The 19,922-nt window shown below is 36.3% G+C and overlaps 1 protein-coding gene across 10 annotated transcripts in view; it reads left to right on the top strand.

Moving 5' to 3' along the window:
- LOC115211129 (membrane-associated guanylate kinase, WW and PDZ domain-containing protein 1) overlaps positions 1-19,922 on the top strand; it is a 777,470-nt gene that overhangs the window by 51,328 nt on the left and 706,220 nt on the right. For 9 of the 10 annotated variants that reach the window (XM_036501925.1, XM_036501921.1, XM_036501919.1 and 6 more), the window contains exon 2: positions 14,825-14,923. The exons of the other annotated variant lie outside the window; for it this stretch is intronic. In XM_036501925.1, coding sequence (XP_036357818.1) covers positions 14,825-14,923 — 99 coding nt within the window. The remainder of the gene's footprint in view (positions 1-14,824; positions 14,924-19,922) is intronic. 10 annotated transcript variants of the gene reach the window in all.

Raw genomic sequence — 19,922 nt, 5'->3', positions numbered from 1 at the left:
GTCATCAAGGACTGTAGGTGTCATATTGTCGTCTTGTTCAGACTGGACAAGCAAAGATGTAGAATGTCAACTTTCACATAGTCACTCACATGCATACATACATACATATATGTGTACATACTTACATATACATACATGGTCGCGGTCCCCTCGTTATCGAGTATGACCATTGCACGAAGCTTAATCAATGTTGTTATCATGCAATGCCTGTGCAAGAAGATTTTTTTTAAAGTGAGGAAAGGCTGTGCACTGAGTCAATCCCACTCACTAAGGAACAGCAGCCATAATGCGAAAAGATGAACGAGTCAACATCATCGGTAACCACTGAGCCGCAGGTTTTATGTTGGAGTTATCCCAGTTACCTGAGTTACCTTCTCCTAGAAAGATGCCCTAACAAAGGCTAGGAGTCCTTCACTCCCAATGGTTTAACCGCGCGATCGGGTATTCAGTCCAATTATTTCTATGTCCCTGCAAATGATACAGCCTTAAGACATTTATTGGATGGCCGTTGACTCTCAAGAGTTCCTCCGCCCTTTGATGGGTTTTGTTTTTCATCCCGCAGGGTGTTCAATAAACACCCTCCTTACCAAGCAAGCTTGGTGGGGTTGCCGGTTTAGTCGCCGACGACCCGATCATGCAACAGGTTGTACTGGGTTACATGTTACCAGCAGCACTCGAAAGTGACCTGACCTATATACATACAAGCATGCCTACATATATAAATGCATGCATTTATATATATAGGTGGCAAGCTGGCAGAATCGTTAGCACATCGGGCGAAATGCTTAGAGGTATTTCAGCTGCTGTTACGTTGTGAGTTCAAATTCTGCCGAGGTCGACTTTGCCTTTCATCCTTTCGGGGTCGATAAATTAAGTACCAGTTAAGCACTGGGTTCGATATAATCGACTTAATACCTATGTCTGTCCATGTTTGTCCCCTGTATGTTTAGCCCCTTGTGGGTAATAAAGAAATAGGTATTTCGTCTGCTGTTATGTTCTGAGTTCAAATTCCGCCGAAGTCGACTTTGCCTTTCATCCTTTCGGGGTCAATAAATTAAGTACCAGTTACGCACTGGGGTCGATGTAACCAACTTAATCCCTTTGTCTCTCCTTGTTTGTCCCCTCTATGTTTAGCCCCTGTGGGCAATAAAAAAATATATATAAATGCATGCATGCATACATATGTACATGCATGCATATACAACATCATTATCATTGTTATACTGTTTTTCAAAGTAGTGTGGTGTGATATGAGAAAGTATTGATGGTTCAGTATGTTGTTTGATTATATTGAGGTGTATTGAGATAATACTGGCAGTAATGGTCTCAATGCGCTGATATACCATGTGTAGTACAATTCAGTATTTCAGAGACGGGGAATTTTATATATTATGTATGAGTGGGTGGTGTCCTCATCTTGGGTGTTGCTTTGACTGCTTTTCGGCTGTTGTATGTACACTTTAGACTTCTTCAGGTGTCTTGAGATTCACCTTAGTGTCTCACCTGGAATTGAACTCAGAACCTCATTAACTGGTACCTTTATCCACTACGCTATGCCTTGGATGAGGACACCACTCCGACTGATATATAATATATTGTGTAGTGTTGTCGATGTTGGTGTTGCTGTTGCTGTTGAGCGAAGCGGTCTTCGTCCTCTTGGGAGAAGTCCGAAACGAGGTCCTTTGCTATTTGTAAGACCCGCAGAAGAGAAAGCAGGTCAACTCCCTGACACTGAGAGCATCGGCGGATGGATGAATGTGCATCCAGGCTCAGCAGTTGCATAGGAAGTCAGGTACAAGAAACAGGAAGAAAGAGTGAGAGAAAGTTGTAGCAAAAGAGTACAACAGGGGTCGGCACCACCCCCTGCCAGAACCTTGTGGTGCTTTAGGTGTTTTCGCTCAATAAACACACACAACGCCCGGTCTGGGAATTGAAACTGCGATCCTCCAACCGCGAGTCTGCTGCCCTAACCATTGGGACATTGCACCTCCACCGATGTTGGTATTGTATGGCAGTGACATTGTAAGGGCACAGAGCTTTGCCATGTTTGAAAGATAAATCTTGACATACTGATTTAACCGATGTGACTTTACTGTTGACTGCTACAACCAGTGTTGATATATGGATGGCTATCACCTATCCATTTGTTTTGTTCAGACCATTTTGGCAGATATCAAGTAAAAGAAGATAAAAAAAAACAAAAAGAGGAAAAGAAAATGATGTTTCTACTACAAATGATAGAATCACTTGTGATCCACGCCTCAGAAAATTATTTGTTATTATTCCAGTATTCATAACTTCTACAATATATGGAAGAATTTTCACTCTTTACAAAAAGCTTGGATGTGTTTTATGAGACTTCATACACATTCCGTTCAGCTTTTGAAAGCTGTTTTACTGATCCATTCCATTCTCTTTGTAGATATCAACCAAAGTGTTATAGAATTGATATGAATATTTCTGTGTTTCTGACACATTCACTAAGATGATCTAGCGCCAGTTAAACATGTACCAACAGGAGTTAGTCATAAACTGAAGACTTTGTTCTCAAAGATCAGTGTTTCTTTTATGGATTTCTTTTGTATTTAGTGCAAGAAAGAACCTCCGTGGTATAGTGAATAACATATAATATTTAGCAGTGATTTAAGATAGCATTGTGGTGTTAAAATGTAAGGTGGTGTTATTTGATAATGTAATATTTGAATCTTAAGGAGTTGTAAGAAAGTGTTCATTTGATATGGTAAATCATCATCATCATCATCGTTTAACATCCGCTTTCCATGCTAGCATGGGTTGGACGATTTTGACTGAGGGCTGGTGAACCAGATGGTTGCACCAGGCTCTAATCTTGATCTGGCAGAGTTTCTACAGCTGGATGCCCTTCCTGACGCCAACCACTCCGAGAGTGTAGTGGGTGCTTTTTATGTGCCACTGGCATGGGGACCAGTCAGGCTGTACTGGCAATGACCTCACTCGAATCTTTTTATACGTGCCACTGGCACAGGTGCCAGTGATGTGACGTTGGTAACGATCATGCTTGAATAGTGCCCTTTTACATGCCACGGGTACGGAAGCCAGTTGGCTGCTCTGGCAATGATCATGCTCATGAAATCATCATCATCGTCGTTGTTTAGCATCCGCTTTCCATGCTGGTATGGATTGGATGGTTTGGCTGAGGACTGGCAAGCCAGAAGGCTGCACCAGGTTCCAATCCTATCTGGCAATGTTTCTACAGCTAGATGCCCTTCCTAATGCCAACCACTCCAAGAGTGTAGTGAGTTCTTTTTATATGCCACTGGTCAGGCAGCACTGGCATCAACCATGCTCGAATGGTGCCTTTTACATACCACCGGTACAGGACCAGTCAGCCGGCACGGGCACAGTACCAATCATGTAATTGTGTCTTATGAGGCATTGTTGGTGGTTGTATGGTGTGTTGTGAGTTAGTATGTTAAATTGTGGATTTTATTTATTTATTTTATTTCATCTAGTTTCAGCTCACGAGCTGTGGCCATGCTGGGGCAGTGTTGGCTGCTGCACAATTGTGTCTGTGTGTTGTATAGTTGTGAGATGATGATGTGGGAATAAAGTTTTATAAAACTGCCTCCTTGTTTATCTGCTTTTAGAATTATTAGACAGAGTAAAATTAATGAATTGTTCATCTTACCATTTCGTAATTTAATAATTAGCAAGCCTCTCAGATGATAATGTCCAATGTACTTTACAAATGGGAATTAATTAGAAGAAACCTAATCATTTTTTTTTCCTTATGTTAATTTAATTTTTTTTTTTTTCATGAACCTGATACAAATAACAGGGGATTACAATGAGAAATACAAACCAAAATAACCCATATACATACCAGCATACATACATATATATATATATATATATATATATATATATATATATGGTAGAACATTTTATACTATATAGAAAGTACATCTATAGAAATCAAATTAGAGAGTGGGGAGGTTAGCTGAGGTTGTTGGTTATTGATAGATATTGACACTTTGAGTAGCGTACAGATAGAACCAATTCTGTAAACAGCTCAATGAATTGTTGAGATTCTACCATTGTTCTCTTCCACCATCACGAAATGTAAAAAAAAATCAATCTGTTTTTGAAGCCATGATATCATGATGATAAGGTATAAACACACACACACACACACGTGCGTGTGTGAGTGTATAGATAGAAACGCATAGATGTCAGATTTAAATCTGAAGAGAACTTTTCTTTTGCCTGTTCTTTACTCCTGATCAATCCATGGGACTTCAAAATTGATATTTCGTAGTAATTCTTGTTAATCTGCTATTTGTTATTCCATGCAGGATTTCTTGGACTTTTCGAGAATAATATGAAAATGCTTATTGATTTTCTTCTTGATAAACAGCAATCGCAATAAAGTTCGAAAATCCTCGGGGAAATGATATTATTAAATTTATCAATGATTTTTAACACTTCACCTTTCATGTTTTGGTTTAATGAAAAGAAATCTCTCAGTGAAGACAGAGATATTTTATCTTAGCTTGACACTGACAAATTCCTTATGACTTCACGTATTTAAAACTTTAATTTTATTTATTACTTTACACCAACTGTAATGTTGCTGAAGACTAGGCCCTTGAATTGGTTCCTATTTTAAAATATGTTTTACTGTATTTATACCAATGTTGGCATAACCAGCCCATTTAAAAGTACCCTTGAATCAGTGGGCGATACACTGTGCTTGAAAGGGACCTATTGAGTTAAATAAAATCAAAATCAAATCAAGATTGAAATCAAAATGGAAATTGCAGTTGTGGCTGATGCCAGTGCTGCCTGACTGGCACCCGTGCTGGTGGCACATAATAAGCACCATTCAAGAGTGGTTCGATGCCAGTGCCGCCTGACTGGCACCCATGCTGGTAGCATATAATAATCACCATTCAAGTGTGGGTCGATGCCAGTGCCACCTGACTGGCACGTAAAAAACACCATCAAAATTTGGTTGATGCCAGTGCCGCCTGACTGGCTCCTGTGCTGGTGGCACATAAAAAGCACCCTCCGAACTTGGTCGATGCCAGTGCCAACTTACTGGCCCCTGTGCGGTGGCATGTGAAAAGCACCATTCAAGCGTGGGTCAATGCCAGTACCACCTGACTGGCTCCTTGTGCTGGTGGCACATAAATAGCACTGTCCGAACATGGTCGATGCCAGTACCATTCAAACATGGTTGATGCCAGTACCACCTGACTAGACTTCATGTTGGTGGCACGTAAAAAGCACCCACTACACTCTTGGAGTAGTTGGCGTTAGGAAGGGCATCCAGCTGTAGAAACTTTGCCATATTGGATTGGAGCCTGGTGCTGCCTTCTGGCTCACCGGTCCTCAGTCAAACCATCCAACCCATGCAAGCATGGAAAGCGGACGTTAAACAACGATGATGAAGATGATAATGATGAGGATGATGACTATTAGGGAAAATATCGTCCATGTGGCGCTTCCTGATCATTCACAGCAAATGGCAACAGCAACAATTATTTCTACTCTAGGCACAAAGCCTTGAAAATTTTTTGCGTGGGGCGGGGCTGGCTAGGGGCTAGACAATTACATCAACTCCAGTGCATAACTGGTACTCATTTCATTCTTTTCAACTCTAGGCACAAGGCTCAAAATTTTGTGGGGATGGGAGCAGTTGATTAGATTGACCCCAGTAAGCAACCGGTACTTAATTTATCGACTCTGAAAAGATAAAAGGCAAAGTCAACCTTGGTGGAATTTGAACTCAGAACGTAGCAGCAGACAAAATACCACTAAGCGTTTTATCAGAATCTAATGAATCGGAAGAATTGCAGCGCTAACAATTCTACCAGCTTAATGATTATGATGATGGTGGTTGTGATGATGATGATGATGATGGTTGTGATGATGGTGATGATGGTTGTGATGATGATGATGTTGGTTGTGATGATGATGGTGGTGGTTGTGATGATGATGATGATGGTTGATGGTGATGAAGATGATGGTTGATGGTGATGATGGTTGTGATGATGATGATGGTTGTGATGATGAAGATGATGGTTGATGGTGATGATGAGGATGGTTGATGGTGATGAAGATGATGGTTGATTATGATGATGGTTGATGGTGATGATGGTTGTGATGATGATGATGGTTGTTGATGATGATGATGATGATGGTTGTTGGTGATGATGATGGTTGTGATGATGATGATGGTTGTGATGATGATGATTGATGGTGATGGTTGTTGGTGATGATGATGATGGTTGTTGGTGATGATGATGGTTGTGATGATGATGATGGTTGTGATGATAATGGTTGATGGTGATGATGTTTGTTGGTGATAATGGTTATGATGATAATGATGATGCTCTACTGTTGGTAGTAATAATCATGCATTTAAAAACCCGACATACCAAGAATTAAAAGTCTGTTGCAGGGGGATTTGTTTTCTTTTTTGCTTCTTTTGTTGTTTGTTTTGAAGGTATAAGTTTGTTGAGCCGTATATTACATGTTACATAGCTTCTGCAAACCATTCCTGATGTTTCATATCCTGTGTAAATACAGCAATAAACAAACAAACATTTTATATATGAATAAACAAACACCGTTTTCTTAGATTCGTGTTTTTAATGATTTTCTCTCTGGATGTTGATTGTTGTTGTGGTAGAAATTCTTTTTATCCTGTTTCTTTTAAAGCACTCTTAGGAGATTTTTTCTATCTACATTATTATTATTATTATTATCATTGCCTTTGCAAAGCTTCTAATGCTGGAGATGTACTACGGTGTCAGCTGTTCACTACCAGTGAATTAAGGTAACACCTCTTATTTTTTGAGCACCTTCCGGAGTATATGAGCAGTTCCAAGCAGTGCTGTTTTCTGCAAGTGCTCCACCCTTATTGCAGCCCCTATTTGTTCCACGTACTTCTCGAGCAATAACTCTGAAACTTGTCTCTGGATGTTGGCTTTGCTGGGTGGAGGTGCTTGTCTCCCCTGTTTGAAAACTTAAGGACACAGAATGCTTGTGTCATGTAGCCAACTGGAAACAATGTTTCCTGGGGCTAAATAACAGTAACATTCTTCCCTTTCCTGGGACTGCCACATTAAGTTAGCAACAAACCATCACAATATATACAATGATTATAATAAAAGTTGACAATTTTTTATCTTATATTTATTTTGTAAACAAATAATACAATATTACATAAGCATTTTATAATGTTTCTTTCTTTTCTGGAAACTTGCCACATACCAGCAGCTGATGGCTCATGGACCGGCACCAGTTCACAACCAGCACTTTGAGTAGCACCAATCTATAGTACTATAATCCTCTATGTCCACCTTTTATTTTGACACTTCTAGAAAACTCCATCCAGAATTACTTTTTGGTCTGCAATCTTTCAAATATTTCTCACAGCTTTTGTAAAATATAGAAAGTTACTGAAAGGAGAATAAAGTGTGACATGTGCATATAGTATGTGTGAATCTCTGTGTTCATGCTGGCCATCCCAGATCAGCTGTGTGTGATCCATGTTCAATGTTCTAGCCACAACCATCTTGTTTTCTATTATTTCAAATATAGTCTATTTAGGCCTAGAGAGAGATTGACTCATGTGTCACCTTGTTATATTTTTAGTACAGCACTGTCAATCATTTGTTTTTATTATTATTGCCTTTGCACAGCTTCTAACGCTGGAGATGTACTACAGTGTCAGCTCTTCACTACCAATGAACTAAGGTAACACCTCTTATTTTTCAAACACCTGCTGGAGTATTCAAGTGGTTCCAAACAGTGCTGTTTTCTGCAAGAGCTCTACCCTTATTGCAGCCCCTATTTGTTCCATGTACTTCTCGAGATTTTTGTTCACTGTTCTCAGGGCTCCAACAATTATTGGTACTACTGCTACCTTTTTCATCGACCACAACTGCTTAAATTTATTATTATTGAGTGAGAGAGCAGCTCATGTCATCAAAGTGACATTGAGGTACAAATATACGAAACCCTATACACCCATCATGTCTGCCTGTCTGGTAAGGGTACACCAGGCACATGCATCACAACCACATGTGCGTAGCATGGCCTTGCAGATAGGGCCCAATTGAAATTTTCTGCTGGTCAAGTAGACCATTCCATTCAAAGGGTACCTGAATAAGGTTTAAGGGTAATGAATGATACACCCATGTTTCCAGAGGTGAATTATCCAAACCCCAAAGAATTCCTCTCAACACATGGCTATGATGCTCCGCAACTACTTCTGCTCGTGATCAGAGATGCACATATTGTCAGTCACCAAGGAACATGCTCAACTGGTTAAGATCAAACAACTGACAAGCAAATCTGTGGTATTGAGCAGAATATTTGTGGTAGCTCATCTTTTATTATTGTTGTTATTATTAGGTGCAGGAGTGGCTGTGTGGTAAGTAGCTATAGGCTCAGGAGTGGCTGTGTAGTAAGTAGCTTGCTTACCAACCACATGGTTATAGGTTCAGTCCCACTGCATGGCACCTTGGGCAAGTGTCTTTTACTATAGTCTGGGCTGACCAAAGCCTTGTGAGTGGATTTGGTAGATGGAAACTGAAAGAAGCCCATCATATATGTGCATATATATATGTATGTATGTGTGTATATATGTTTGTGTGTGTATTTGTTCCCCCAACATCGCTTGACAACCGATGCTGGTGTGTTTACGTCCCTGTAACTTAGCGGTTCAGCAAAAGAGACCCGATAGAATAATAAGTCCTGGGATCGATTTGCTCGACTAAAGGTGCTGCTCCAGCATAGCGGCAGTCAAATGCCTGAAACAAGTAAAAGAATAAAAGAAAGTTGTTCTTAGCTTCAAGCAATTTCTGCAAGCAATCTGTTTTTCACACTTATACTAATACAAATAAAAGTTTGAAAATGCGCATGGCCAAATCAATAATTGGTCCAATAGAATTAGTGGAAGAGCCTGTGGTTTGTATCTCATTGTCATTACTGTATTGTATCTAGATTGAAGTTGCTATCTATAGAGCAGTCAAAATTATTATCTGTTTAGGAAGTAGTTGAAATTTGAAATTGGTTCTGTGTTCAAAGTCTGGATTTACAGACAGGTTCATAACATAACAATGTCATATGGCGTTGTGGTTAAGAGTGTGTGTTACTAATCCCAAGATTCCGATTTCAATTCCAGGCAGTGACCTGAATAATAAAAATAATAATAATAATAATAACATCGAAAAATACCTTAGGAATGAGAACCCAGTTTCAAAATTTCCCCAAGACACCTGATGAAGGCTTGAGGGTATATCAGCTGAAACAGTGTGTTAACAACAAACAAGATGAGGACAAATATCCTTCAAATGTAAATAATGTACATAATTCCTCATCTCTTAAATATAGAACTGTATTATCAATTTTTTTATTCTTTATTCTTTTACTTGTTGACTGTGACTATGCTGGAGCACCGCCTTTAGTTGAACAAATCGACCCCAGGACTTATTCTTTGTAAGCCTAGTACTTATTCTATCGGTTTTTTTTACTGAACTGCTAAGTGATGGGGACATAAACATACCAGCATCAGTTGTCATTTGGTGGTGGGGGGGGGACAGACACAGACATAAAGTCACACACACACACAATACACACATATATTGGAGTTTGGCCAGCTCCATGTCAAACTGTCCAACCCATGCCAGCATGGAAAACAGACGTGAAAGGATGATGATGATACGTGGCGGGTTTCTTTCAGTTTCCGTCTACCAAATCCACTCATGAGGCTTTAGTTGACACAAGGTTGTAGTGGAAGACATTTTCCCAAGGTGCCATGCAGTGGGACTGAACCTGGAACCATGTGGAAGGGAAGCAAACTCTTTGCCATACTGCCATACCTGCCCCTGTGTGCATGCGTGCGTGGTGTGTGTGTGTGGATATATGTGTATGTGTGTATGGATATTTGTGTGCATGTGTGTGGGGTATAATTATTTGTGGTATGGGTATGTGTGTGCATGTGTATGGGTATAAATGTATGTGAATGTGTGTGTTGGGGAGAGGTTGTTAGGGTTAGGTGGTATATATCTTTGTGCGTGTGATATGCGTACATGTGTATGCTATTACCTTTCAGAAAGAAACACAGCTGAGTATTTCTAGTAATTCCAAACTTCCTGTACCCAAAATAAGTTGTTTTCTTGTAAGCATTACCTGACAAGCTCTTGACAAGAACCAAAATGAAGAAATGGAGATGAAGAAGGCATGTGGTTAAATATAGACAAGCACTGTTAAAAATAAAACTGCTCTGTACGAGCTAAACGTTTTGCTGGTGGTGTTTAGCACCAGGTCATCCTTGATCCAGTAGACCTGTGATCAAAAATATTCTTTCTTCTTTGATCGTGCTATCATGAGGTGGACTGATGACTTGAAGGGGATGCTGGGTTTGGAGGAATTGGTGGAATGGTTGGCAAGAGCGAATGGAGTGTGGCGGTATGGTCATGTGTTAAGGAGGGATGAGGAACATGTTTTGAAGTTGGTGCTTGAGTTTGGGGTAAATGGACCGTGAAAGCAAGGTAGACCGAGGAAAATGTGGAGGGGGAGATTGGGAGGGTCGGCTTGAAAATGGAGGACACCCAACACTGAGCAAGAAGGTGAGGTGATGTGAGGGTGGTTGCAGTGGCACTGAGGTAGGTCTGGCCACCCCCGTTAACGGAGACAAAACTCAGATTTAAAACACTGGGTGGTGATGATGATGATGATTTGATCATCTTGCCTTTTAGTCTAAGACTACACTATGTATTTAGGACTAATGTCCCCCCCCGCCACCTCGTTTTTTTTGTTACATGTTTAATTTACTATTTCTAAATTGTTGAGAAACCATGTAGATATATGTATGTATTTATAGACACACATCTGTGTGCGTAAATGTACGTGCATGTATACACACACATACATGCACACAAATGTACTTTTTGTATTTGTAATGTCAAGGTGTTGGATAATTGACTTCAAGGTTATTTCAAAACTTCCAACAGCTGTTGTGTGTGTATGTATATATATATATATACACACACACACACATTATATATATATTTATACAGACATTATATATATATATATATATATATATATATATATATATATACAAACATTATATATATATATATATATACAAACATTATATATATATATATATACAAACATTATATATATATATATATACAACATTATATATATATATATACAAACATTATATATATATATATATACAAACATTATATATATATATATATATACAAACATTATATATATATATATATACAAACATTATATATATATATATATATACAAACATTATATATATATATATATATACAAACATTATATATTATATACAAACATTATATATATATATATATACAAACATTATATATATATATACAACATATATATATATATATATACAAACATTATATATATATATATATACAAAATTATATATATATATAATATATACAAACATTATATATATATATATATACAAACATTATATATATATATATATATATACAAAATTATATATATATATATACAAACATTATATAATATATATATATACAAAACATTATATATATATACACAAACATTATATATATATATATACACAAACATTATATATATATATATATACACAAACATTTTATATATATATATATATATATATATATACACAAACATTTTATATATATATATATTATATATACAAACATTATATATATATATATATATATACACCAAACATTATATATATATATATATATACATACATACATACACATTATGTATATATAATATACACACAAACATTATATATATATATATATGTATATATAACATACATACATACACATTATGTATATGTATATATATACATACATACATACACATTATGTATATATATATATATACACACACACACATACATATATATATATGTATATAATATATACACACACACCATACATATATATATATGTATATATATATACACACACACGCATATATATATATATATATGTATATATATACATACATACATACACATTATGTATATATATATATATACATACATACATACACATTATGTATATATATATACAACACACACGCATACATATATATATATGTATATATATAACACACACACATACATATATATATATGTATATATATATACACACACACGCATACATATATATATATGTATATATATATACACCACACACGCATACATATATATAATGTATATATAATATACACACACACGCATACATATATATATATGTTATATATATACACACACGCATACATATTATATATGTATATATATATACAACACACACGCATACATATATATATATGTATATAATATACACACACACGCATTGTTTGCTTGTTATCAGTCGTAAGACACTTGTTGTTTTCACCGTTAATGCTTCTGTATTTCATGTTTCTGTATTCCATTATTGTTTTTTGTTTTTTTTTTTTTTTTTTATATCTGTCCCTTTTGCTGTCCTGGTGTTCGTATGCATTCGATCCTTCTTCCAGGAAATCTACGCTTCCAGCTTAGTTTTTCTAATGCTCGTTGCTTAGTTTTTCTTGGAGGGCTGGCCGTGATCTAGTAATCTCAAGATTAATCAGCCGAAATTACTACGATGATCCGGTTCTTGACTGAAGACTGAGGGGTTCGAATGTCCTGTCCATGTTTATGTATCGTCTTCTAAGAGTTATACGTTCTTGTCCATGTTGTATTTTTCTACATACCTAATATATATGTATATATATATACACACACACGCATACATATATATATATGTATATATATATATACACACACACACGCATACATATATATATATGTATATATATATACACACACACGCATACATATATATATATGTATATATATATACACACACACGCATACATATATATATGTATATATATCTGCACACACACACACATGCACTATATATATAGCAAGATGTTGTGCACATGTGTGTGTGAGAGAGAGAGTTAATATGTGAGTTTGCTGAAAAAGAATTTCTCCAGAACAAGCTGGTTTGAAAAAAAGACAACAATATTTCATGCTTTTTTAGTTTATCATTGTCTACCATTTAGCTTTCATTTATGATGTGTGTCAACTTTATTTTTCATTATTTCAAAGGATCAATAAAGTAGTACTTGGTAACATTGGTTGCTTAGAACTCTTTGCTTGAGATGATGTTTATAAAGTCCTCTTCAGAGTATACCATTCCATATAATTATATAATGACCCCTGTTCCTCAGAGCTGCCTGATCATGTACCTCTTCCAAAGCTATTCCTTTTTCTTCCTGTTATCACCCTTACTGGTCCTGTTCTTCTGTCTTGAAATATTTGCTCTCTGGTACCTTCTCCCTTCTCATATCTTTCTCACATGTGTTGACTTGCAAAAACTGAAATGGAACTTTAATGGCATCAATTTCGACGATCTCACAAGACCCCACAAAATCCATAACACTACCTGACGCCAACCCACCTCACGTAAATAGCTTTTTCAATTGTAAAATATTTTCACCTTTGCATTGTTGATGTTTATCCCTACACATTCCCACTTCGTTCTTCAACCACCAGAGTAACATGGAATTTCTGAAAAGAAAGCCTTATATTTCTCAGAACGTATAAAACAAAGACCAAAAGCAAACATGGACGTTTGGAACAAACTTCAGAAAATTCTTTGAACAGGCAAAGGATTTAGTCATACCTTTATGTTGATAATCTTCTTCAGAATATCTTTTATATTGTTACAATATAAATATAATTTTCCATGGTTTCTGGAATGGTTGACCCAATCACAGAGAAAAGAGAAGTTCCAAAATCTCATTGTTTAGTATTCCTTGTTTATTATTATTATTATTATTATTATTAATATTCCTTGTTTATTATTATTGTTATTATTATTATTATTATTATTATTATTATTATTATTATTATTATTATTATTATTATTATTATTATTATTATTATTATTATTATTATTATCAGGTACTGAACCAGTTAACATTTATGTTATATTTTATCAGTGTTTGATTTCTTTTGTTGTAAAACCTTACTTTTAGAAGGAAATGAGCTGATAACCTTTAAAACCTTTCTATAAACCCTGTTATCTTTCTTCAAGAATGAATTATGTTTCTGCGTGAAGTTGTAAAGTTTCTTTTACAGGTACCTTGTGGTGATGATATATTGCCAGATAAATACAATCTCAGTTTCTCAATACAATTAACCCAACTCCTTTGATCACTCACTCATCACCACAAATTATCATCTTGTATAATTATTTGTACTTTTAGGTTATCAATTACCCTTGATTGCTTAATTGTACAATTTTAAAACCAAAAATTTAATTTGATTGTGTCTCATAGGGCCTGTGAAAGCTATGGTAATGAATGTGTGATATTGACTTTGTTTAATAGGTGGCGAGCTAGCAGAATCGTTAGCACACCGGGCGAAATGCCTAGCAGTATTTCATCTGCTGCTACATTCTGAGTTCAAATTCCGCCAAGGTTGACTTTGCCTTTCATCCTTTCGGGGTTGATTAAATAAGTACCAGTTACGCACTGGGGGTCGATGTAATAGACTTAATCCGTGTGTCTGTCCTTGTTTGTCCCCTCTGTGTTTAGCCCCTTGTGGGTAATAAAGAAATAGGTATTGACTTTGTTTTGTTTTGTTTTTTTTCCCTATGTTATCAATATAATTTGAAGTATTGAACATGTTCCTTACTCATTCTCATATGTAACCACTGTGTTTTAGGACACCAGCCACCAACCGACTGCTATTTAAGCATAATAAGATCTTGTGGAATCGGTTACTGGAGACAATCTTGTTTAGGCAATGCATCTAATTGGCCGGGTGAGTGTCAGTTGCACCTGAAATTACAGCAACAATTCTTAGCATGATTTTGTTTGCAAAATCTGACCCTGGCAATTGTTTTGTGTTCGAAAAATCTCTCTGCTACGTTGTTTTGGCAGCCACTTTTTGATGTATGACTTACCGGCAGAGTTTGAAGCTTCATGGTAGATTACTTGCCTACTAAAATTACCAGTTTTATGTCAGATACAAATTAACCTAACCTACATCACATTATATACACACATATATATATATGTACACACACACATATATATATACACACACACATATATAGATATATATATATATATCTATATATCTATATATATATATACATATATACACACACACACACACACACACGTATATCTTTGTGTCAGATATAGAATATCATCAGTCAAGATCTCTATTTCTCTCTCTCTCTCTCTCTCTCTCTCTGTAGGATTTTCCTTTTTGGCTGTGAGAAATTTTTTTGTGAAGAATTCATAGGTATGAGAGTGAACAATAAATATAACATGTCAAGGAGATTTCTAGTAAAATAACTAGATACACACAGACACACACACAAACACAAAACTCTGTATTTTCCTCTCCCCCCCCCTGCCCTTCTCTTTCAAGTGTACATTTATTATATTGCTTCCATTTATTACAATGTTTTCAGAATTAAGTACTCACACAGCAGCAGACTCTTCTTGAATAAACTACGTTTCACCCACCGGAAACGATGCGTATGTTTATACATAAACATTTCGGTATATCCTCCTGTGGATGTTCTTGTAATTGGTGTCTGATTTGCACCAGTGACCAAAGAACCGATCTATCAATACATTTACTTTCTTCCTGGCAACATGTTGTCACAGTAGAACTGTTCGCTATGCTGATTAAAAGAAGTTTACTCAAGCAATCATAGTGTAAAAGCACGAGGAAGAATTTGTTACCATTTAAACATGAAATAAATCTTCTAAAAGAGATTGAAAACAAAGAAAGCATGAATAAATATCTGCATTTGATTTTGAATCCAGCTGTATAATTTTTCCAGATTCTATATTATTTGTCTACAAGAACAAAGAATCTCAGAATAATAGTGTTCTCTATAGAGTTGCCATTTTACTTTCAAGATATATATATATATATCTTTATATATATTTTCCATTCACCCATGCCATTACTTGGTAATTATTTTACCTTGATCTTAGATACAGCCATATCAATCAGCTTTTAAACTGAAGGAACTTTCTTCCATTCCATGCTGATTTTTGCAGTGAGTTGTTATCAATTGTTCTCTCACTAATTCTTTGGTAGTTAAGCTAAATGGTTCATCAGGAGATGAAGGATCTTAAAACTCCTTTGCTATAAATATATCTGTGTCTGATCTACAAACTAACTAAAACAACTGGCAGGTCTGTTTCATTCATGAATTCTAGTTCTCAAAAACTAAATCAGTCCTGTAACATGCACTCTGTCTGTCTGTCTTTCTTACACACACACACACACACTCTCTCCTCTAGAGTCACTCTCACTTATATCTGTTTCTCATTCTCTGCTCTGCACTCACTCACTCCTGCTATATAAGAAATACCCTGTTTCTAATGTTCCCTGAAAGGCATGAACATCATAACACCTGACTACATGTGAATGCTCTACTACAAAACTCAAAAGCTCAGATCTTTGTCACTAATACTTATAACAAAAGCATGAATGTTTTTCTTTTTTTTTATCCTCTCAGTTGAAGTGAAGGTGCACGGTCTAATGGAGGCCTAGTGGTTAGGGTGTTGTACTCTTAATCACAAAGTCGTGGTTTCAAATCATTGACCAAGTGGCGCATTGTATCCTTGAGCAAAGCACTTCATTTCACATTGCCCCAGTCCACTCAGCTGTAAAGGAGTAATCCTGTAACTGTCTAGGGTCCTGTTCAAGGGGAATGTTGTGATCTCAGCCACTAATACACTATGAAAGCCAGGCAAGCAACTCAAGATGGTACTGTACCCTTTACCTATCAACCAAAGTACTCTTTCCCAATGCAAGAATTTCATATCTTGTCTTTATTCAAAGAAAAACATCTACAGACCAGATTCTGTAAGCAAGCATTCCATTCTCTGCCAATCTGTCACAAACTGTTTCTAATATTATTTTGTGGTCGACAAAGTAATGACAAAAGACTGAGACCTCTGGAGATATTCTGTGATTGAAAAAACCTGGCAAGTAAAGTGAGATCGCAGCCATAGCCTATACCAGTGTCGCATATCCAGCCCATTTAAAAAGTACCTTTGAATCGTTGGGCGACATGCCATGCTTGAGGAGACCTATCGAGTCAAATAAAATCAAAATCAAATCAAAATCAAAAATGGAAACTGTAGTTGTGGCCGATGCTAGTTCCAACTGACTGGCTCCCATGCTGGTGGCACGCAATAAGCACCATTCATGCATGGGTCATTGCCTGACTGGCTTGCTGTGCTGGTGGAACATAAAATGCACCATCTGAATGTGGTCAGTGCCAGCCACACCCCCACACCCCAACTGACTCCTGTGCTGGTAGCATGTAAAAACCATCATTCAAATGTGGCCAATGCCAGTGCTGCCTGACTGGCTTCCGTGCTGCTGGCATGTAAAAAGCACCCACTACACTCTCAGAGTGATTGGTGTTAGGAAGGGCATCCACCTGTAGAAACTTTGCCAGATCAGATTGGGGCCTGGTGTGGCCTCCTGGCTTGCCAGTTCTCAGTTGAACCGTCCAACCCATGTCAGCATGGAAAACAGACATTGAACAATGATGATGGTGAATAAATTATTATGATGTGCTTGACATGTTAAATAATAGTTCCATTTGTTTACTAATTACAATACTCGTTACCTCGTTGCCTCACTGACCTGTATAACGACTAACAAGCATTGTTGACAGAAGCAGAATCAGCTGCCCTCCCCCCACTCACATCCCCCCTATATCTATATTTACCTCTTCCATTAACTTACTAAAACATTGGATGCCATTCTTCATTTATATTGGTGACCATGTCTTCGAAATTTCATTGATTTTTCTCTCTGATGATGTGTTAATTATTAGAATGCGTTGTGATTGCATGCACTGAAGTTGATTAAAATCGATAAATTAATTTTTGCTTTTTTTTTATTTTGTTATTTATATTATGTTATTCAATTGTCTGGTTTGTTATTGTTGTTATCATCATCATCATCATCATTATTAAAATCATCTCTATCATAATCATCACCATTATCATCTCTGTCATTATCATCATCATCACCATCATCATCACTATCATCATCATCATCATCATTATTATTATCAGTAGTTGTTTGTTTGTTTAGTATATTTCTCTACCCCAAAATTGAAGTTTCTGAATATTACTTATTGATTAGTGTTTCCATGATAATTGTTTGTATTCTGTTATTTTATTTTATTCTATTTTATTATATTTTTTTGTGTATTTGTGTTTGTGTGTATATTTGTTTTTTAAATTGATGCAAATGATGTATCACATTAGACTATGCTCTGCCGCAGTGTACAAAGGAATGGTATATCATAAATTATAATACACATTTATAGTGTAATACATACCACATGGTATCACACACTACACATCACCACTACGTTCCACACTGCATCACATACTTGCTTCACACTTCACTGTTCTAACTAATGAAAAGAGAATGTTCCTATGTGGTTGCTTGACCCAATAGTGATAAAAAAGCAAGTTAATTCCCTTGGATACTCTCTCTTTACTCTTGTACTTGTTTCAGTCATTTGATTGTGGCCATGCTGGAGCACCGCCTTTAGTCGAGCAAATCAACCCCAGGACTTATTCTTTGTAAGCCTAGTTCTTATTCTATTGGTCTCTTTGCTGAACCGCTAAGTTACAGGGATGTAAACACACCACCATCAGTTGTCAAGCGATGTTGCGGGGACAAACACAGACACACAAACATACACACACACACAAACACACACACACATATATATACACAACAGGCTTCTTTCAGTTTCCCTCTACCAAATCCACTCACAAGGCTTTGGTTGACCCGAGGCTATAGTAGAAGACACTTGCCGAAGGTGCCACGCAGTGGGACTAAACCCAAAACCATGTGATTGGTAAGCAAGCTACTTATCGCACAACCACTCCTGTGCCTATCACTCTTTATGTTTTAGACCCTTAGCATTTAGACTATTCTGTCAAATCTAATGCTTCTTTATTCACATTGTTTTGAATGAATCATGTATTATCTTGTAGCTTTGAGATTTCAATGGTGTGGTTGTTATATTTTTTTGAATGACATTGTAGGGTAGGTACGAGAGATTGAACATAAAGCAGATATAATATTTAGGCCAGATGTGGTCAGTTTAAATGTTCAAATGTTTAAGGATAAAGAAATAATGTTGATCGTTGTGATTCAGTGTGTACAGTCACCGTCGTCAGCATCATCACTACTGCTTAACTCTTTGGCATTTAAACTGGCCATAACCAACCCAAATATTCTATGTTTTATGTTCAAGCCAGATAGATCCAGCCTTTCACGCCACCATACAATGTCATTCTAGAAGGAAAACAAAAAAAAAAACAATGGGAGGGACACATGCACACACACACACGTATTTGTATGTATATATATATATAGATAAGAGAAAAAAATCTATCAGAAAGGAACTCTATCTCTCTTAAAAAAATATCTTTTGATAAGCATAACAAATGCACAACCGGTAAAAAGAACTTTCACCTAATTAAATACACTCTCCCTTACTTAAATTATTTTGTCAGCATTTTCTTCATTTCCTTTTTTTATATATCACAACTCGTGTTCCACATCTCCTTTTTTAAATATATATATATACATATACATATATACACATACAACCTTTGACAGAGTAACAGTTCTATGTACAATTTGAACAGACATATCAGTACATAAACATACGTTCACATGTACATATACACACACACAAACACGTCTACACACTTACATACCTGAGTACTCACATACATACATA

Source organism: Octopus sinensis, linkage group LG4, assembly GCF_006345805.1.
Source record: "Octopus sinensis linkage group LG4, ASM634580v1, whole genome shotgun sequence".
NCBI lineage: Eukaryota > Metazoa > Mollusca > Cephalopoda > Octopoda > Octopodidae > Octopus > Octopus sinensis.
The sequence above is the reverse complement of the archived record's forward strand: the minus strand, read 5'-3'. Positions and strand labels throughout refer to the sequence as shown.